The sequence below is a fragment of the Anopheles arabiensis genome, chromosome 2, assembly GCF_016920715.1.
Source record: "Anopheles arabiensis isolate DONGOLA chromosome 2, AaraD3, whole genome shotgun sequence".
Lineage (NCBI taxonomy): Eukaryota > Metazoa > Arthropoda > Insecta > Diptera > Culicidae > Anopheles > Anopheles arabiensis.
In genome coordinates, this window is record NC_053517.1 from 56,649,651 (window position 1) to 56,672,024 (window position 22,374).

The 22,374-nt window shown below is 44.4% G+C and overlaps 3 protein-coding genes across 3 annotated transcripts; all 3 read right to left on the reverse strand.

Moving 5' to 3' along the window:
• Positions 1 to 410: 410 nt before the first annotated feature.
• Positions 411 to 5,487, reverse strand: LOC120908545. Its single transcript, XM_040319689.1, has 2 exons — positions 3,078 to 5,487; positions 411 to 1,735 (listed from the first exon to the last, which is right to left on the reverse strand). The coding sequence occupies exons 1-2, from the start codon at positions 5,485 to 5,487 to the stop codon at positions 411 to 413; spliced, it is 3,735 nt and encodes a 1,244-aa protein (XP_040175623.1).
• Positions 5,488 to 5,838: 351 nt separating this feature from the next.
• Positions 5,839 to 6,630, reverse strand: LOC120908550. Its single transcript, XM_040319703.1, has one exon. It carries the CDS (start codon positions 6,628 to 6,630, stop codon positions 5,839 to 5,841), a length of 792 nt encoding a protein of 263 aa, XP_040175637.1.
• An 11,349-nt stretch (positions 6,631 to 17,979) lies between these two features.
• Positions 17,980 to 19,956, reverse strand: LOC120908561 (homeotic protein proboscipedia-like). Its single transcript, XM_040319714.1, has 2 exons — positions 19,798 to 19,956; positions 17,980 to 19,712 (listed from the first exon to the last, which is right to left on the reverse strand). Exons 1-2 carry the CDS (start codon positions 19,954 to 19,956, stop codon positions 18,381 to 18,383), a joined length of 1,491 nt encoding a protein of 496 aa, XP_040175648.1. The 3' UTR covers positions 17,980 to 18,380.
• Between the last annotated feature and the right edge of the window lie 2,418 nt (positions 19,957 to 22,374).

Below are 22,374 nucleotides of genomic sequence, written 5' to 3' on the forward strand. Positions count from 1 at the left end.
AACATCGAAATTCGACTTACCCTAATATAAGAGATACGCGATTGCCTCCAGTCCGCATTAATAGCATATATCATGGAATGCCTGTGTTAATGATGAAGAGGAAGTTTGGTAATGATGAAGACACGATATTGTTGCTTTGAACTCTGGAACTTGACTGACTTTATTCAGGAAAAACACTTGCTTATATACTGCAGAATTTGGGAATTCGAGCTGCCGCTTGCGGGAATTCGAGCTGCACGATACCAATCTACAGCAGTTTGTACTGCGTAATAGATTTATGATTGAGTGAAATTTACACGTAGGTAAATTTTTTGAAAGCGCCCTCTACCTTACGCTAGGCGTACTAAGGGTGACGCGTTACCATTACGCTTGACGTAACATACTCCCCCGCGTTGAATTATCTAATTCAACTAGGATGAACTGGATGGCTCGTCGGTGGGAAGAACGCAGATTTTAGAGATGGAACGCTTGAAGTCTCCATCTTTCGTCTTGACGATGACCACTCGGATGTTGTCGTCAGCTCCCTTGATGATCTGCGTGACGCGGCCAAGACACCATTTCGATGGAGGTAGCCCGTCCTCCTTCAGCAGCACCATGGTATCCAGCTTCACGTTGTCCTTCTGCTTGGTCCATTTGGTTCTCTGCTGTAGTCCGGACAAGTAGTCTGTTGACCAGCGTTTCCATAGTCGACGGACAAACTCCTGCACCTTTTGCCAGCGATCGAGACGGTTGAACGGCAGCTTTTCCAGCGATGGTTCGGCCAGGGATACGATGGGGCGATGAATGAGGAAGTGACCTGGGGTCAGCATTTCCAGATCAGATGGGTCATTGGAGAGTGGTGTAAGTGGTCTAGAGTTGAGGCATCCTTCAATCTGGATCAGTATCGTGTTGAGTTCGTCGCTCGTGAGGATGGCGTTCCCAACGGTTGGCTTGAAGTGTGTTTTGAAAGACTTCACTGCCGCCTCCCAAAGACCTCCAAAGTTGGGTGAGCGAGGTGGGATGAACTTGAACTGGATGCCATCGTCGATGCAGGACTTAATCACTGATGTTTGCCACTGGTGGTTGAATTGCTTGGACAAGGAGGCAATTTCTCGGGAGGCGCCCAAAAAATTCCTAGCGTTGTCGCATTCGATGAGAGCCGGTTTCCCGCGTCGTCCGATGAATCGTCGAAGTGCCGCAAGGAATGCGTTGGTAGACAGGTCCGCTACCAATTCGATGTGTACAGCCTTCACTGCCATACAGACGAAAATCGCTACGTAGCCCTTGATGAGTTGCGCCTTCCGAGATGTGTGTCGATAGTGTATCGGTCCACACAAGTCGACTCCGGTGTGTAAGAAAGTTGACGTTGGTGTAACTCTCTCTGCTGGAAGGTCGCCCATGAGTTGCTGCGCAGGTGTGGGGCGGCAACGGTAGCATTTGTAGCAGAAGTGGACGATTCTTCTGGCCAGGTTTCGCAGTGGCCAAAATCGTTCTCGCATGCTCGCTATCAGTAGTTGTGGATTCGCATGTTGATAGGTCCGATGATACAGGGTTGCAATCTGATTCGTCAGCGGATGGTTGGCGGGTAAGATGTACGGATGCTTTCGGTCGAACGGGATTGGTGCATGTCGCAATCTTCCGCCCACTCGTAGCAGACCATCTTGTAGAAACGGTGCTAGTAGTTTTAAAGGTGAGTTGTTGCTAACCGAATCGCCTTTCGATAGATGTTTGATGTCTTCTGGGAATGATTTGTCGACTAAAAAAGACTTAAGTGTTTTTGCAAAGATACAGCTTTACAAGTCTCTTATGGCTCCACATCTGGATTTTTGTCCGTCAATTCTTTTCATGGCTAATGCAGGACAAATGACAAGAATGCAAAAACTGCAAAACAGAGCAATGCGAGCTATTCTAGGATGCGGATGGTATACGTCGTCATTGATTATGCTGGATACCCTAAAATGGATGTCGGTGAAACAGCGGGTAATGTACCAAACAATGATTTTTGTTTATAAACTCCTGAACAGTCACTTGCCTCAATATCTTTGTGATCGGGTTGTTCGAGGATTAAATGTGCACGACTACAACACAAGAAGAGCAGCAGATCCGAGAGTTCCTAAGGTTGAGACAGCATCAGCAATGAACTCTTTGTTTTTCAAAGGCATACAAACTTTTAATATGATGCCCAGAGTGGTTTGTAATGCAGAGACTATACCCCAATTTAAGAGACTGTGTGCAACTCACATCAAGGCCACTATTGTATGAAGTATGACTGTTGTGACAATAGTAATGAAGTAGATTAATTTAGAAAAGACGAAATCCGCGAAAGCGTGAATGAAATATAAATTGATAAATAAATGTTTTAGTCACTTGTTGTGTAAACCTCACTTGTCATCACCAGCTTTGATGATGATGATGATTTTAGCTTTTTTTGCTTTTATCTCTTTCTTTATATCTTTTTAAAATTAAATTTAAAAAAGTTAAAATAAATAAACAAGTTAACACAAAAACAAAAATAAAGGAAAAGAATGAGTCGATATAGCATTGAGATACGCGCGCGAAAAATAGTATATATAATTTGATAACTTTCCTGGGGGTAGTGGTCTGGTCCAATGCAACCCGAAACGTGAATCGTCATAAATTGTACAGTAACGGAATAAGGAAAAAGTACGCTGTGAGATAGTTTTGAAAGTGGTTCTCTATCGCCATTAGTTGGTTGTAGGTTGAACCGGCTATACAAGAGAAACGAAAGCAGGTACCATGTATTGAGACCGACCATGACTGCTTCATAAAGAGGAGAAGAAAGAAGTTTTGTAGCCACCACGTTCTTGAAATACTTTGATTTGATTATTTGCTTAATTACTAATTTACAACAACACAATTATCGATAAGATACAATCGTTCCTCTCAAAACTATATCGGGGTAAGAGGTGGGACTCATAATCAAAAAAAAAAAAAAAATGATTCAGCTTGAGCGAGGCGAACTTGACACAGTGTAGATTCGGCTAGTTCCTCCAAGCTGAGATGATGATCCAATATGCGTTGTTGATGATTAGCAGGATTCGTGTTGTGTCGGAATCTTCTTAGCCACGCAACCATACGTTGCAGTCCAGTGAACGTTGAACGGAGGCTAAAAAGTTCGTTCGGAGCCACGGATTGTGCAGCCATGCAGATTGGTCGCTCCTCCAATTCGTCCGTGGTGAATTCTTCCTGTCGAGGTTGATGAGTGTTCGGCCATTCCTCTGATGGTTGCGCCAGCCAGTCTGGTCCGTGCCACCAAAGGGTTGAAGTTTCCAGCTGATCTGCATCCATTCCTCGGGAGATGATGTCCGCAGGATTGTCCGTTCCGGGTACGTGTCTCCACTCCTTGCCGTGAGTGATGTGTTGGATCTCGGACACCCGGTTAGTGATGAAGGTTTTCCAGCGTGACGGAGTTGCAGACAACCAATGCAGGACGATGGTTGAGTCAGACCAAAAGATGGTCTCGACCTGTAGCTTCAAGGCGTCTGACACTTTCTCGTACGAGTGTGCCAGTAGGAGTGCTGCAGAAAGCTCCAGCCGGGGTAAGCAAACACGCTTTTGCTTACGGGAGTCTGCTAGTGGTGCCACCTTGGATTTTGCAGTGATGAGGTTGGTTGTCACACGTCCATCGGTGTTGGTCGAACGCAGGTAAATCGCCGCTCCGTACGCCTTGATGTTGTCTGCGTTCCAGCGTGGGATGTTGAACACAAAAGCGTCGGTGGAAACGTTCCACTTCAGTCCGAGTGTCTTGATGATCGGTGACTTCGCATCCAAGTTGAGAATCGTCCTTTCATCTTGCAGATGCTGGGGCAGATGTTCGAAGATCTGCCTGTTGTTGGTGGCCCATTTCCGCAAGCAGAATCCACCAGAAGCCAGGAGATCGATGAGTTGCTGACATACTCGTTGACCCTCGGTAATGCTGTTTACGCCAGTCAGCATGTCGTCCATGTAGAAGTCTCGTCCGAGGATGGTTGCCGCTTCGGGATGGTTGCTAGCCCCGACCTGAGATAGCACTTGCAGGGTTTTGGTGGCCAAATACGGAGCACATGATGTGCCGTAGGTGACGGTGTTGAGCTGGAACGTTCGTATCGGCTCGGTTGGAGAATTTCGCCACAGGATTCGTTGCAGCGGACGATCGATGGAAGCTATGTTGATTTGCCGGTACATCTTCTCGATGTCTGCTACCAGGGCAAATTTCGACATTCTAAACCGCAATAGAATGGACATCAGGTCGTCTTGGATAGTGGGTCCGATCATCAGTGCATCGTTTAAAGATGTTCCGGTGTCTGATGCACACGAAGCGTCGAACACCACTCGGAGTTTAGTGGTGGTACTATCTGGTCGCACGATGCAATGATGTGGGAGATAGTATGATGGTGATGAAGTTGTAGCATCGCTCTCGGCTACTTCTGTCATGTGCTGAAGCTCTGCGTACTCCTCGATGAACTGTGTGTAAGCTGTCTTCAATGAGGCATTCGAGGATAGCCAACGTTCCAAGGCAAGGAACCGGCGTGTGGCTATCCCTTTCGAATCCCCAAGAAGAGCCAGCTTCTCCTCTCGTTTCGGTAGCTGTACGATGAATCGACCATCGGTGTCTCTGGTGGTGGTGGCTGCGAACTGTTTCTCACAGTTGCTCTCCTCGACGGATAATGTACTGGTGGCTCGGCATGACTCCAGCTCCCAGAATTTGTTCAGCTGCTCTTCGATGCTCGTACTGCAGACGTGTCCAACGATGGATGAAGATGGTGATGGTGCATGAACATTGACTCTACCTGATATCACCCAACCGAAAGCAGTGTTTTGGAGTGTCACTCTTTCGTGGGATAGCTTGATGAGTCCCTCCTTAACGACGTCGTAGTACAGCTCTGCTCCGATGATGAGGTCGATCGGGCCAGGACTGTGAAACGAAGGATCGGCCAGCTGAACTTGATGAGGTATCTGCCAGCTGCTTCTGTTGATACGGCTTGATGGGAGCTCACGAGTGAGCTTGCTGAGTACGTGGAACTTTCCGGACGCTGTGTATTCGCTGTCTAAAGAATGGATCCTTAACACAGCCGAATGTTGTGACGTCACGGAAACTTCTCCGATTCCTCCGATGCGATGATTCTCTCGCCGTTTTGCCACACCCAGCCGTTGAGTAAGGCGCTCGGTAACGATGTTGAGTTGTGCTCCGGAATCCAGCAAGGCACGTGCTAGATGACTTCGTCCGTGATTGTCATCTACCTGGACCAGCACGGTTTGCAGCAACACAACACTGTTTTCGATCTGGATGGAACAGTGGGTAAGGGACTGATGAGGACAGGTAGAACTCGTGGATGGATCATCCGACGCCTCAGTTGCAGGCGCTGCTTCGTGCAGCAACGTATGATGCCGTTGTTGGCAGATCTTGCATCCGCTTGATGTACACTGTCGTAACCGATGAGCTGGAGAAAGGCAGTTGAAGCACAATCCTTTCGACTGCACTAGTTGCTTTCTGTCTGCAACACTCATATTGTTGATTAATTCACAACGGAACACTGAATGTTTTGAAACACCGCACAATTTGCACTTTTCGTTGTACGCAACGCTATTTACAGCACTGGTCGCAGCATGGATAGTTTGCACTCGAGGGTTGCTGCGCATGGTGTCTCCGGTTCTGGCTCCGCTGGCTGGCTTGGAGAAAGACTTGAGTACATGGCAATCGTTGCGGACGAATTGCACTAAGTCTTTGTACGTTGGGATGGTCGTAGACTTCCGGTGAAGCTCCCAATGACGCAGGGTTGTTGGATCCAGCAGCGAGCTTAGCCTGAACACCAGCAGCGTGCTCCATGCATCTGGTTTCTCGCCTTCTTTTTCGAGCATTCATAGGTTACGCTCGAAGTCGTCGACGAGTCGGCTTAGAGAATCTGCACATTCTCTCTTCAGTGGCGATATGTTGAATAACGCCTCAACGGTGGTTTTCGCGATGAGGTACTTGTTCTCGTAGCGCTCGGACAACAGCTTCCAGGCTACGTCGTAGTTTTTGGATGTAATTTCCAATGCGTCGATCACCGCGCGTGCGTCCTTCGTCAGCGACGCAGCAAGGTAATGCAGCTTGTCACATTCGGTCAGCTGTTCTGACGAATGTATCAGTGATGAAAACGCGTCACGGAAGGCAGGCCAGTCGCGAATATTTCCGTCGAAATGTGGTAGCACGATTTCGGGAAGTCTTGCACGCACCGGGACTGTCGTGGGTTTCTGCTCACTGCCGAAAAATGGGTTTGGTGTTGTAGGCAATGGGATCTGCGATGCCAACTGGTATTCGATGTTTTTGCTTAACTCAAATACCCTGTCGTCGAACACGCCATATCGCTCGATTGCCTCCTGTGCTTGGTCGTCGCTCACAACGTCCAAGATCGAGTCGTACCATTGTTTGTAGTCCAAAGCAAGCACCTTCACTCGGTCTGATATGGTTTTCAGCGAGTGAACGTCGGTGCTGTGTTTGACGAACATCTGTTCTAGACGGTCAAGCTGCCACTCCAGGTGAGTGCGTTGACGGTTCAATTTGGTGACGTCTGGAACGGAGCCAAATTCTCTGACGGTGGAACTTTGGCTTTCCTCCATGTCGTTGGCCGCTGGAACCACTTCTTTGGCGGGAGAATGGTCAACGGGCATAGTTTCACTTTCTAACACAAACTTCCCTAAACGCGAACTGTGGATCACTTGCACACTAATCCGGTTTCCGAAGGACCAAATGTTAATGATGAAGAGGAAGTTTGGTAATGATGTAGACACGATGTTGTTGCTTTGAACTCTGGAACTTGACTGACAGAATTTGGGAATTCGAGCTGCCGCTTGCGAGAATTCGAGCTGCACGATACCAATCTACAGCAGTTTGTACTGCGTAATAGATTTATGATTAAGTGAAATTTACACGTAGGTAAATTTCTTGAAAGCGCCCTCTACCTTACGCTAGGCGTACTAAGGGTGATGCGTTACCATTACGCTTGACGTAACAGCCTGTATATGATATATGGTATATATATATAGGTCGAATAAACTCCATGGTAAACCAAAAACTCAGTAGTACCCAAGTGGATGATTGCAGATCTTAATTACCTACTGTTATTACGAAAGATAAGAAGAATCGAAGCTTTGGGATAAAATCATAGTAATCATTGTAATCAGTGTTTTTGTACTCCTCGGATTTCAAATTCTTCTATTTTTAATTAAAACCAGACATCAATTTTATCCCGTGTGAAAACGGGTACATCAGCTAGTAAACACATAAAAAAGAAATGTGTACTCAGACACCTATATTTACAACTTATAATACTTTGTCATCAATTGATACTATGTTGGGTATAACCAGGTTTACTGGGCCAGCTAAAGCATATATCGAGGAGTACCTCGGGAATACGGATGATAGCCATAGCAGATTACCTAAGGTTATGACGACAGATAAGAAGAATCGAAGCTTTGAGATAAAATCATTGTAATCATTGTAATCATTGTTTTTGTACTCCTCGGATGGCATATACTTCTATTTTTAATTAAAACGAGACATCAATTTTATCCCGTGTGAAACCGGGTAAATCAGCTAGTCCCATATAAAATTTTACCAGCACGTCCTATATCCTCGCATCTCATGAAGTAAAGACACGGGCCTTCGTTGCCTCTGTTGAGGTACTGGTTATGGTTGCTAGTGATTTCCTCATGGAGTTTAATTTATTAAGTGATTTGAGAAATGGTTATAAGACTTTTTGGTCAGTATTATGGAAAAATATGTGATTTTCGGTAGAAAAAAATAAAAATCGGTGGTTTTAGGGGGCTCATCTGTGAGTCGATATACATATCAAAAATCGGTAGGAATACAGATAAATCGGAATTTCTGCTCATTCTGGTGAAAAGCGTGCTTTAGGACCCCCAGGACAACCCAACCGACATTATTGCGCGACGTTTTACAATTTTGTAAGAGAAAAAAACGGGCTCAAAACGTTCTCAAATCGTGCTCATTAGCAGCAGAAAAGAGCACGTTTCTGCAACGGTGCGACAGCGTGTATCATACATGTAGCTTCTGTATGCTACATTATTGTTCAATTTCTTTCATTCTCTTCTCTCTCCCAAAACAAACACAGACTCTCTTTCATTTTCCCATTTCACACATTCGCTCTTTATTTTACCTCTTTACCTCTACTCACACATACACTGCGCTGTTTATCAACGACTACCTGCTGGCGTCGTCAACAATCTTCAAAGGAGCGACGGAAAGAAAACATTTTCCAGTTTTAAAATATTAAAGTAAGTTTTGATCTAATCCTATGCGCTAAACTCTCCATAGTAATACATACTACATACATTCATTATTGCTTCATTCAACCCCCGGTGAGGACGTCATTACTTAACAGAAGCCAGTTCAAAACGCGCAGCTTCTGTTCATGACGTCATCACTAAACTCAAGCCAGCTGAACACGCGCAGCACGGATGGTACCCCGAGCGCAGTAGGAGGAAGGAAGAACGAGAGGAGGAAGAACGGTAAATTTGGAAGGGGGAAAGCGTTCTGCCGTCTACACAGCGGGAGTATGCCAAAACACATGTGGGAAGGGAGAGGGATATTATTCAATAAACAGCATGCGAATGTGTGCATAAAGCAATTGTGAACAGCCTCATCATTTCTATAAGCAATCCGATAAAGGGGGTGGAGCAAACACATTGGTATACGTGAGCGGCTGAAGAAACCAGAACGTTTAGATGTGTGCGTGACGGATGGTTCGGGCGCCTGTAGCGAAGCTCTCGACAAGCCTGCAAACGAGAGCTTTGTGGAGAGCTTTGTAGGGAGCTCAGATTACACAGGCCACCGTCGGTTTTAGCGTCCTTGGGTAATACACTTTCAAAAGTCTTGGTCATTTTTTGCTGTGCATCGGCGAGAGTCATACGGTATAAGGCATTCGACGTTTCCCTGTTTCGGTGATAAGAAAAACCTGGAATTACTGCAGATTACCTGGAAAATCTAATCCGACAGGTAAAGTAAATTTATCTCAAACAGTGTGATTTTTTATGAATAAAATAATTAATTCATGAGGTTTACCATCCACAATTTAAATTATATAATATTAAATAAAAGAAAATTAGGAAATCATAACTCTATATGCACGGTACATGAAATGTATGTTAAAAAAATATACTTACTTACTTACTTATCCGGCGCTACAACCGCTTTGCGGTATTGGCCTACCTCAGGAGTGTCCGAAACCACTCATGGTCTCGCGCCTTCGTCTGCCAGTCCGTTATCCCGGCCTTAATGGCGGACGCCTCCACGCCATCTTGCCACCTCAATTTGGGCCTACCACGCCTCTTCTGTCCTTGTGGACGGCCTAAAAAGACTTTACGGGCTGGGTCGTCCGTTTCCATGCGTACAACATGGCCAGCCCACCGGAGCCTGGCGAGCTTAATACGCTGTACGACAGTGAGGTCGCCGTACATCTCGTATAGCTCATCATTATAGCGGCTCCTCCATTGTCCTTCCACACATACGGAGCCAAGTATCCTTCTGAGCATCTTCCTCTCGAACGCGGCTAAGAGGGCTTCGTCAGATTTGGACAGTGTCCATGTCTCAGAGGCGTATGTGAGTACTGGTACTATATAGGTACTATATAGTCTCAGCTTCGTCCGTCGCGACAGGTTCTTTGAGGTGAACTGCTTTTTCAGGCTGTAGAATGACCGGTTGGCAGCCAGCATCCTTGCGCGCAACTCAACTTCCATACTGTTGTAGTTGCTGACCTTTGACCCAAGATAGGTGAATTCTGGGACGACTTCAAAAGTGCGTTCACCTATCTGCAATCCGAGGCTCTCTGCCGCCTGTTCAATGCCTTGGTAGGCTTCTGCTACATAGGAGAGCCGCAGACCAATGATGTTTATATCATCAGCGTATGCCAGGATCTGGGTTGACTTATAGAAGATGGTTCCCGTAGTCTCCACCCTCGAGTCGCGGATGGCCCTCTCTAGCGCCAAGTTGAATATTAGACAGGCAAGCCCGTCCCCCTGGCGCAGACCCTTGGTGGTAACAAAAGGTCCTGAGAGTTTTCCATCCAACCTCACCTGGCATGTGACGTTGGTCATAGTCATTCTAACTAGCCTTATCAGTTTGGCCGGGATTCCAAATGAGCTCATGGCGTCGTACAGTTTTACCCTGGCTATGCTATCGTATGCGGCTTTGAAGTCTATGAAGAGATGGCATGTGTCGTTTCTGTATTCAGCCATCTTCTCCAAGATCTGTCGCATGGTGAAGATCTGATCAGTGGTTGATTTTCCGTTTCGGAATCCGCTTTAATAGTTTCCTACTATCTCTTCGATGTGCGGGACAAGGCGATCCTGAAGGATCAGGGAGAATATTTTATAGGCGGTAATCAACACCGTAATACCCCAGTAGTTGTTGCAGTCCAACCTGTCTCCCTTCTTGTATATGGGGTACATGATGCCGAGATTCCAGTCACAAGTCATCGATTCGCTATCCCACACCTCAGTAACAATTTGATGAATCTCGTTTTCTAGTCGTGCACCTCCATTCTTGACCAGTTCAGCTGCAATTCCGTCGGTTGCGGGTTCCTTGTTATTTTTCAGCCGGCGGATAGCCTTTCGTGTTTCTTCTATGCTAGGTGGCAGTAGCATGACACTATCTGCTAGTGGTGCTTCTAGCTGTTCGTTTAACTGGTCGTTGAGTAATTCATCAAAGTACTGAGCCCACCGCGAGAGGACCTCTGGCTGGTTACTAACCAGATCTCCATCCTTGTTGCGACAGCAGGTTACCTTAGGTACAACGTTGTTTTGGTGACCTGCTATCGCTTGGTAAAACTTTCGTGTCGGTCCGTACGCCTCTCTGGTTTGCTCGAGTTCCCGCATGTTTTGCTCTTCCAAAAAAAAAAAAAAAAATAATAAGCACAAAGAAAAAAACCTGTTACAAAGGATTCAAAAACAAAATGGTCGATTGAAGTGCAATTCTTATATGCCCCCAATACACGTGGCTAGCCCTGTAACCGGGCCACAAGTAATATCAACTCCGCGTGATCAAGAATGGCTTCTAGCCACATAGATTTTACAATACATGTGTACACGAAGTTTTTAGAATAAAAACCTAAATATTTATTCATATAAAGGATGAAACAAAAAATACTGTACAACAGATCGCCGTACTATCTGGATAAATTTTTAGCCAACATCAGCTGGATTAACCAGGGCAGATTAACGGGGTCTTTAAAATAGATTTACTTACTAAAGTGGGTCAAATATTATGTTCAGGCTTAGGCACGGAAGCCCTGCCAGTTGATTCGTGTTTAACGAAACACGAAGATAATTCGTTGAGTTCGGAGCGTTCGGGCACGATCGATTAGTTTATAAGTATAAGTGAACATTGGTGCCGTGACCAGGATAACGAAGAATTTTGGTTTAAATAATTTTACGGATTCTCGCGATATTTGTGATTATTGTGCGTGTAACTTTGCTTTATTCGCAACACCGTCGACCGAGCTCACTGTGTTCGTGAAATTTGGCGTCATCCTAAAACCGAACTATGGCAACCCAACAACGCATCCTATCGTCCAGAAGGACAGCGTTGCTAGCGATGTTACCGGAGTACGAAACGTTTCTCATAGACTTTTACCCAGAACGGGATGCAATGCAGATCGACCCTCTCATTGCAAAAATCGAACAGCTTTCCATCGACTTGGAAACTGTGCAATGCCAATTAGAAGACGCAGCAGTCACACACGACGAAATTGTGCATAATGCCGTTGTACGCGATGATTACGATGATCGTTTGATACGCATAGAAGCCGTGTTAAAATCAAACAAAATGCGTTTGCCGCGAAATGAAATCGCAGGCATAATTTCTTTGGCAGGGACAAAACAGCCCACCATCGCGCTTCCCGGGTTAGCTTGTGGTTACACTCGTGTAAACAATACCGCGGCGACACCTAGCGGAAAGCAAATGTCCTACCAGCATAAAAAAGCTAAACCTTTACGCGAAGCTAATTCTCCGGCTACGACTTACGCACACACACGCACATGCCCTATATGCTATTCGCAACACTCTATAGCGAAATGCCCGCAATTCATGCTCATGAATTCGGATGAACGATATCAGAACGCAAATACACTCAAGCTCTGCCTAAATTGCTTGCACGACAATCACCACACGCGTGATTGCTCGTCGCAACACAAGTGTAAGCACTGTAGTTCAGCACACCACACACTGATACACACACCGCACTACACCAGCACATTTGCCACTGCACCGAAGCCAGCTGCGCCAAATGCTCCTGCGTGTAATACACAAAACACCGACACATTTGCCACTGCACCGACGCCAGCTGCGCAAAATGCTCCGGTGACACACACACACAACACTCACGAGCACACGGCAAGCACTCAAACAAACAGCGAAGCAGCATTGAGACAAACTTCTGAGAAAGTTCTGTCTCAAACTGCGGTTATTCATGCTAGCGATGCACATAGTATAATGCATCCTACAAGCGTACAGTTAGATGGTGTAACTCAGCTTATTCAAATCAGCGATCGATTCGCTTATACATCAAATACAAAACATAATTCGATCGACATCACTCTGATTGGTGCGGATCAATTTTCCATCCCGGTGCAAAACACGGTGCTTGCGAAGTTTGCGTCCAAAGCCACCCACTACGAGCTGGATGTTGATGTTTTGATGATCCCCAAAATGTTCGAAATATTTTACATGCCATCGGTAGCATGCATGGCATCACGAAATGAATCCACCGAGCGATTCTGTAAAGAAGAAGAAGCACAAGTTAATGATAGATATTCACTCAAAGTACGAAAGCACGAAAAGTTTCACGAAGTGACAAAACACCAAGCTGTTCACTTACCTATTGAGCTACATTTAGATAAAACGTATGACGTATCCAATTTACTTAATGTGCTCACCGCTTTATATGCTGAACAGATCGAGACACGCTCGGCGCGAAAGTTTTTACTATACGAGGAGCACCTTTCACACCTGCGATCGTGGAAGCATTTATCCTGCGCGTATTATCCTGCAGATTTCGTTTTTCACGGTATGTCAGCAGAATTCCTGAAAAGTAAGCTGCGGAGCTTCGGTCCGGATTGGTTTTGTCTACCCGCTTCCATCTGGCCCAACTCTAACCCTGAACCAACCGAAGAAACAAATCTTGAGATTCGTATGGTGAGTGCTACCGTAATGATAACGCCTACTAATTTTCCTTTGTTTACGTGTTACAGCTACAAGCGATTGTCGCGTATCGTTGCATACTGCATTCACTGCGCACGTAACACTAAGGAAAGGTCACGCACTCAACGAACAGCAGCACACCACCACGCACCTTTAATCATCACTACCGAGAGCATGAAAACTGCAAACACTGTGCTACACCATACAGCGCAGCTGGATGCATTTTCAATGGATCTCGGGCAGCCCGAAAAAGGCAACGTGGTGACGAAACAAACACCCTGGCGAACACTAGCTTCACTCCTAGACCCTCTAGGAATCATTCGAGTAGGAGAAATTTAACGGCATACTCAGCTGCCCTACCATGCAAAGCATCCTGTCCTGCCTCCTAAAATACAGCCGTTTACGCACATGATCGACAAGTGCCGTTACACGGAGCATCAGCGAGAAGGAAGATCATTGCTCACGACGGTACGGGATGAGCATTGGCCGTTAGATGGAAGGCAAATTCTGTGTGGTTTTGTTGTGAAAGATTCCCCTCGATGTATACGCAAGCAACCAACACTTTGGCATTAACAACTTTTATCACTACCACGATTGACTGCGCGACGCGGTTTACCAGCACACAACGCGAGTGCTGCAAGCGAGCTTCATGAGCTAGTTAATCTTTTCCGCGGCGAACAACTATACTTATTCGTTACAGATTGCAACCGAATTTGCACTTGGCACTTTCCTCTACCCACACCACCACCCTCTTGCGGATTGTGGAAGGCAGCAGCGAAGACCGTCAAGCGATAACCACCTACACTGCAGCTTTCACCTGCACTACCGGTCTAAACTTAATCGAAGCAGCGACGCGTTCGCGTCCTCTTCTATCGATGCCTGATGACCCTATCGATTAGTCGTCACTTACACTTAGCGCATATCCTAGTCGGCACATAGGTTCAGCATTTGTCGACGGCTTGCCTACAAGAAGTACAACACGTTTATTCTATGGCGATGATGAACAACAGCTTAGCTTACCTGGCAGACAGATTATCCCGAAGATCGGTTTGCTCCTTCGCAACACCACACGGCATGTGCACACCGAAGACGATAAGCTGGCACTGGTAGTAAAGCTGAAAATAATGAAAGGTATCGTAACATGCCCCCTCTTAAGAATTTGTATCTTACCTGCATCTGAACGCGAAGGCACATATTTTTAACTTTCGTTATCTTTATTTGTTATTATTTTGATTATTGACTTGCGTCAAGGGGGGGAGGATGTTCAGGCTTAGGCACGGAAGCCCTGCCAGTTGATTCGTGTTTAACGAAACACGAAGATAATTCGTTGAGTTCGGAGCGTTCGGGCACGATCGATTAGTTTATAAGTATAAGTGAACATTGGTGCCGTGACCAGGATAACGAAGAATTTTGGTTTAAATAATTTTACGGATTCTCGCGATATTTGTGATTATTGTGCGTGTAACTTTGCTTTATTCGCAACACCGTCGACCGAGCTCACTGTGTTCGTGAAATTTGGCGTCATCCTAAAACCGAACTATGGCAACCCAACAACGCATCCTATCGTCCAGAAGGACAGCGTTGCTAGCGATGTTACCGGACTACGAAAAGTTTCTCATAGACTTTTACCCAGAACGGGATGCAATGCAGATCGACCCTCTCATTGCAAAAATCGAACAGCTTTCCATCGACTTGGAAACTGTGCAATGCCAATTAGAAGACGCAGCAGTCACACACGACGAAATTGTGCATAATGCCGTTGTACGCGATGATTACGATGATCGTTTGATACGCATAGAAGCCGTGTTAAAATCAAACAAAATGCGTTTGCCGCGAAATGAAATCGCAGGCATAATTTCTTTGGCAGGGACAAAACAGCCCACCATCGCGCTTCCCGGGTTAGCTTGTGGTTACACTCGTGTAAACAATACCGCGGCGACACCTAGCGGAAAACAAATGTCCTACCAGCATAAAAAAGCTAAACCTTTACGCGAAGCTAATTCTCCGGCTACGACTTACGCACACACACGCACATGCCCTATATGCTATTCGCAACACTCTATAGCGAAATGCCCGCAATTCATGCTCATGAATTCGGATGAACGATATCAGAACGCAAATACACTCAAGCTCTGCCTAAATTGCTTGCACGACAATCACCACACGCGTGATTGCTCGTCGCAACACAAGTGTAAGCACTGTAGTTCAGCACACCACACACTGATACACACACCGCACTACACCAGCACATTTGCCACTGCACCGAAGCCAGCTGCACCAAATGCTCCTGCGTGTAATACACAAAACACCGACACATTTGCCACTGCACCGACGCCAGCTGCGCAAAATGCTCCGGTGACACACACACACAACACTCACGAGCACACGGCAAGCACTCAAACAAACAGCGAAGCAGCATTGAGACAAACTTCTGAGAAAGTTCTGTCTCAAACTGCGGTTATTCATGCTAGCGATGCACATAGTATAATGCATCCTACAAGCGTACAGTTAGATGGTGTAACTCAGCTTATTCAAATCAGCGATCGATTCGCTTATACATCAAATACAAAACATAATTCGATCGACATCACTCTGATTGGTGCGGATCAATTTTCCATCCCGGTGCAAAACACGGTGCTTGCGAAGTTTGCGTCCAAAGCCACCCACTACGAGCTGGATGTTGATGTTTTGATGATCCCCAAAATGTTCGAAATATTTTACATGCCATCGGTAGCATGCATGGCATCACGAAATGAATCCACCGAGCGATTCTGTAAAGAAGAAGAAGCACAAGTTAATGATAGATATTCACTCAAAGTACGAAAGCACGAAAAGTTTCACGAAGTGACAAAACACCAAGCTGTTCACTTACCTATTGAGCTACATTTAGATAAAACGTATGACGTATCCAATTTACTTAATGTGCTCACCGCTTTATATGCTGAACAGATCGAGACACGCTCGGCGCGAAAGTTTTTACTATACGAGGAGCACCTTTCACACCTGCGATCGTGGAAGCATTTATCCTGCGCGTATTATCCTGCAGATTTCGTTTTTCACGGTATGTCAGCAGAATTCCTGAAAAGTAAGCTGCGGAGCTTCGGTCCGGATTGGTTTTGTCTACCCGCTTCCATCTGGCCCAACTCTAACCCTGAACCAACCGAAGAAACAAATCTTGAGATTCGTATGGTGAGTGCTACCGTAATGATAACGCCTACTAATTTTCCTTTGTTTACGTGTTACAGCTACAAGCGATTGTCGCGTATCGTTGCATACTGCATTCACTGCGCACGTAACACTAAGGAAAGGTCACGCACTCAACGAACAGCAGCACACCACCACGCACCTTTAATCATCACTACCGAGAGCATGAAAACTGCAAACACTGTGCTACACCATACAGCGCAGCTGGATGCATTTTCAATGGATCTCGGGCAGCCCGAAAAAGGCAACGTGGTGACGAAACAAACACCCTGGCGAACACTAGCTTCACTCCTAGACCCTCTAGGAATCATTCGAGTAGGAGAAATTTAACGGCATACTCAGCTGCCCTACCATGCAAAGCATCCTGTCCTGCCTCCTAAAATACAGCCGTTTACGCACATGATCGACAAGTGCCGTTACACGGAGCATCAGCGAGAAGGAAGATCATTGCTCACGACGGAACGGGATGAGCATTGGCCGTTAGATGGAAGGCAAATTCTGTGTGGTTTTGTTGTGAAAGATTCCCCTCGATGTATACGCAAGCAACCAACACTTTGGCATTAACAACTTTTATCACTACCACGATTGACTGCGCGACGCGGTTTACCAGCACACAACGCGAGTGCTGCAAGCGAGCTTCATGAGCTAGTTAATCTTTTCCACGGCGAACAACTATACTTATTCGTTACAGATTGCAACCGAATTTGCACTTGGCACTTTCCTCTACCCACACCACCACCCTCTTGCGGATTGTGGAAGGCAGCAGCGAAGACCGTCAAGCGATAACCACCTACACTGCAGCTTTCACCTGCACTACCGGTCTAAACTTAATCGAAGCAGCGACGCGTTCGCGTCCTCTTCTATCGATGCCTGATGACCCTATCGATTAGTCGTCACTTACACTTAGCGCATATCCTAGTCGGCACATAGGTTCAGCATTTGTCGACGGCTTGCCTACAAGAAGTACAACACGTTTATTCTATGGCGATGATGAACAACAGATTAGCTTACCTGGCAGACAGATTATCCCGGAGATCGGTTTGCTCCTTCGCAACACCACACGGCATGCGCACACCGAAGACGATAAGCTGGCACTGGTAGTAAAGCTGAAAATAATGAAAGGTATCGTAACATGCCCCCTCTTAAGAATTTGTATCTTACCTGCATCTGAACGCGAAGGCACATATTTTTAACTTCCGTTATCTTTATTTGTTATTATTTTGATTATTGACTTGCGTCAAGGGGGGGAGGATGTTCAGGCTTAGGCACGGAAGCCCTGCCAGTTGATTCGTGTTTAACGAAACACGAAGATAATTCGTTGAGTTCGGAGCGTTCGGGCACGATCGATTAGTTTATAAGTATAAGTGAATTGCGTGAAATAAACTCTCTTCTAATTGTGCAATTCAAGGAACAACACCCGGTAATTATAAAACGCTAGAAAAAGTTACACCGAAACGCGAAAGAACATTATCCGAAATCGTAAGATTGAACATATTATTTATAATAATGTGGTATGTAACACATAAGACCTTTTACTGTCGTGTTTATTGTGTTTTAGATTATGTTAACTTCATTTAGCGAATGACTTAACCGTTTAAAATAAAATAAAAATTAATTTCCTCGTCGTTAAATGAATTACAACTCAGCATCGACAAGAACTACCAAAGACATTATTATTTTTACGACATTACGATACAAAAATTGTATTCGTAACTTGTCAAAATCATAGGTGTACTGTGTCACAGCCTTTCCTATTTGTGAATAAAATAGATAAACTATATAAGTACAATAACAAATATCGAGAACAATCAAAGCAGCAAATTGATGTATCAGTCGTATTTGAGCAACACCTGGAACCCCCGGTAAAGCACCAAGCATAATTGACGGGTTGCTGTACGTGGAAAAAGAAGAACTGTGAATATGACTCGGCAAATCAAGTGTATTTTCTAGCATAAAAGAACTAAAATCAGGAGACTATTGAAAACAATTAAATTAACAATTAGCTGAGTTGATAATATTCTGGAGCGAAATCATTCGCTAGATTGCTGAGAAAATTGAAATCAGACGAATTGGAATTGTCCATGCTAACCATAGCGGCTGCTTTTGATTGAGTTGTACTAGTGCTGCTACCTGGTGGACAGCCGTTGAACGAGCAATGGTCGCCTGTGGTAATATCGTGATGGTTTTCTATATGGGTTGTTGTCTTGGCTACAGTAGCGTTATTCACACCAGATACTCCGGTAGGGTTTGAATGCGTTTGCTGTTGATGAGGGAAAACTTGTAATTGCTGAATGCTGTGATGTTGAAAAGCGTGCTGGTGGTGGTGATTTTGCTGCGATTGGTGCTGTTGATGTTGATGTTGTTGTTCATAATATGCACTAGCTAGGTGGGACGATTGATGGAAGGCATAGGATTCACAGGATTCATTGCCTATTCCACCTGGTAGTGCAGCATCAATACCAGCGTACGGTGCATTGCCTTGATACTCCATGTTATTGTTAGAAGCTACAGTATTATGTTGAAAGGAACCCATGCTGTCGTAGTAGTGATTTTGTCCAACTAAACTCATCTTGGTATGTTCATAGTAGCCTGTCCCACCACCAAACTCGTGCTGTGGATCATAATCATTCGAATAGTAATGCTGTCCACTTGGAACATATTGGCCGGCGCCGTTATGGCCTGTATCGCAGCTGTTATAAAAAGGTTGATTCTGTGACTGGAACGTTGGATCATTTTGCATTTGTTGTTGGTGGTGCAACTTTTGGGAATTATCTTGTACTAAGGGCTTAGTGCTAAAACCCTTTAAACTCTGAGCGGGATTGTATTCTATTTTCTGTGCACCCTGGTAGCTATCATTGAGTATGTGTTGGGTATTGGTATAAATTGCTCCAGGGGGCACGACTGTTTTCTGATAATGCTGATATGATGGTTGATAGTGCAACCCACATTCCGTTTTACTAAAATATTCCTGTTGCTTATTATTGAAATAAATTCCTCCAGCAGAAGGTCCCGTAGTTGCAGGCGATCCTTCAATTTCATGGCCAATGACTGGTCCAGGTGGACATTTATGTTTTATGACTCCGTACGAATGATTGGGATGATTATAGTATAACTGAAGATTATTGTTGTTGTTACTGTTGTTATTGTTGCTATTTAAATTGTTGGTCGGAGAAATGACTGAAGATGAAACTGGACTGTGCGGAATAGGTATTGCTGCTGATGGGGGACCAGATATCAGCCCATTATCTTTTGGGTAGCCAGAGTTATCGTAGCTTTTGAAAGAATTGCTATTACTAACTTTAGTTGAGCTAACCGATTCTTTCTTTATCGCCTGTCCGGGAAAAGTGAAACAAAAAAAGGAGATTCATCGTGTATTGTTCATCGGGATTGAATTTTCTCCATTTACAAATACTTACGTCAGATTTTTTCTTAACTTTGGCGTGTACATCATCCTCCTCATCGATGCTATCCGTGGAGGCTACACTTGAATCAGCACTGACTGCGTTGGTTCCGCCACACGTGCTTCCACCACCACCAGTCGGAGTGCTTATATCGATGGTGGAATTCGGTGTCATAACTGATAGAGTTTCAATTGGAAGTAAAAGATAGATTCTCATCAATTTATTTGACTTGTTGTTCAATTTTCGCCGTGACGACCCAAGTGACATTTGTTCTAAATGTTTAACCATAATCTGCTCGAATGTTGCTCGAGATACTAAAATATGTGGATTTGTGTGTGATAAACCGTGTAAAGAGTGTCAAAACCGTGTTTCGTTTGTGCGTGTGAATGACCTTATTTTATAGGATGATGATGGCGTCCAATTCGTTTTAAATTAATTTGTTTGAATAATTGGCGAAAAAAGAAGATACATTTCGTACGGCGTTATTTTGTGTCAATACGATGGTTTTTTGTATAAAATGACTACACAACCTGTAATAAGAATTGGAAACGTTATTTCCCAAAGGAAAGAGAAGAAAGCATTGAAAAATACACCCCACAGTCGAATTTCAACGGCTTGTTCTAAAAGTCCCTTAAACTGGTACAGTTTAAGGGAAGTTTAAGGGAAATAGCTCGAAACCCCAATTTTAGAACTCTAAAATGTCAATTGAAAATTGACATTTTCGAGCACGAATGACCGGGAATTCGAGCAAATTTACTTAAACTTCCCTTAACACTAGAACCGCCGGGCTTTTCAACCTCACTAGAACCGCCAGATGGGACAATTTTGTCCCATTAGTTATGTGTAAATATTTGGACATGTTTATTATTACCTAAGGGTTTCTTGTGGATAGATAATTAATAAACATTATAATTAGGTATAATGAAGCTTCCTTCGTAACTCAATCAATGATAAAATTGAATTGTGATCATATGAACCGCATACCAAATATATCAAAGCCAGTTTTCTGTAGAATAATATAACATTACAGAGCTTCTAGTGATAAACTCCTTATGATAATTATATTATAGATAATTATTGCATACAGGGTTGAACAACAGTAAATCTAGGCTTACAGCTATAAATTATTTAAACAATCAACTGATAAGTAGGGTTTTTATGATAATGAAACAAGTCTAATGTTCAAAGTTGTTTGGGTATAGGCAAAAGTATATGACTCGCTTTAGAAACATTACAAAAATTCGATGTCAACACAGCTCTAAATGGTAAAAAGAAGAGGCCAGGCTTTTTTTCGAAAACAAAAGGAACACCTAGATTAATTATTTCAATCATCTAAAACACATCTTTGTTTCATCAGAACCTGGGTCACATGAAACATGAAAGTTCTTTGCCTAGCTTGATAAGAAAATCGCGTCTAGATATCTTTTCTGTTGTAAGTTCTTTGCACAAAACCCAATCATTCATTCCCGCCAAATCCAGAATATTAAAAAAAAAAAATGAATGAACAGGCCATCTTCTACTAGCACTTTTCACGGAGTACTGTCTACGTATACTTTCTACCCAGTGCTGCCAAACTTGCAGAAGCACATCCGTCACTCGTTGACAGCAGATATATTAGCCTCTACTACGTATTTTGCCTATGGGACAAAAATGTCCCATATGGCGGTTCTAGGATAAAAATGATTTTTTTAAAAACCATATGGGATACAATTATTTTTATTAGCGCATTCGAAAGATCGTTCAAAATAAATAAAAGTCAGAAAATTTCAATGGTTTGTCACGACGGCAAGCGGAATAACACACCTTTTTCGAGTGCGATGGGACAAAAAAGTCCCATCGGTGGTTCTAGTGTTAAACTGCACCATTTTACGGGAATCTAGATAAAATTCTTTAAAATCAACTGTGATGCGGCTTTTTCGATACTTTATTCTAGATTCACACGGAAATGAATGTCCTATCGTTATAGCTGATCATGTACCAATTTTATACTTACTGGGTTTTCGAGGATTATATAGACATGTTCAGCGAGTTGTAGAGTTGTTCAGGCATTTCAGCGAGATATAGAATTGTTCGGAAGTAGGCGTTGACATGTTCGGTTATACTGTAGAGTTGTCACTTTTGTATCCCTTGGACTGCAACTTGCATCATTCGCATCAGAAGGTAAATAACGGTTTAAGAAAAAATATGTTTTATTCAACTAATTTATGTATTAAACAGCTTGGGAATTGTTATTTGCTACTTTTATGGCTTACTCACTTACTTATCCGGCGCTACAACCGCTTTGCGGTCTTGGCCTGCCTCAGGAGTGTCCGAAACCGTTCACGGTCTCGCGCCTTCGTCTGCCAGTCCGTTATCCCGGCCTTAATGGCGGACGCTTCCACGCCATCTTGCCACCTCAATTTGGGCCTACCATGCCTCCTCTGTCCTTGTGGACGGCCTAAAAAGACTTTACGGGCTGGGTCGTCCGTTTCCATGCGTATAACATGGCCAGCCCACCGGATCCTGGCGAGCTTTATACGCTGTACGACAGTGAGGTAGCCGTACATCTCGTATAGCTTCGTCATTATAGCGGCTCCTCCATTGTCCTTCCAC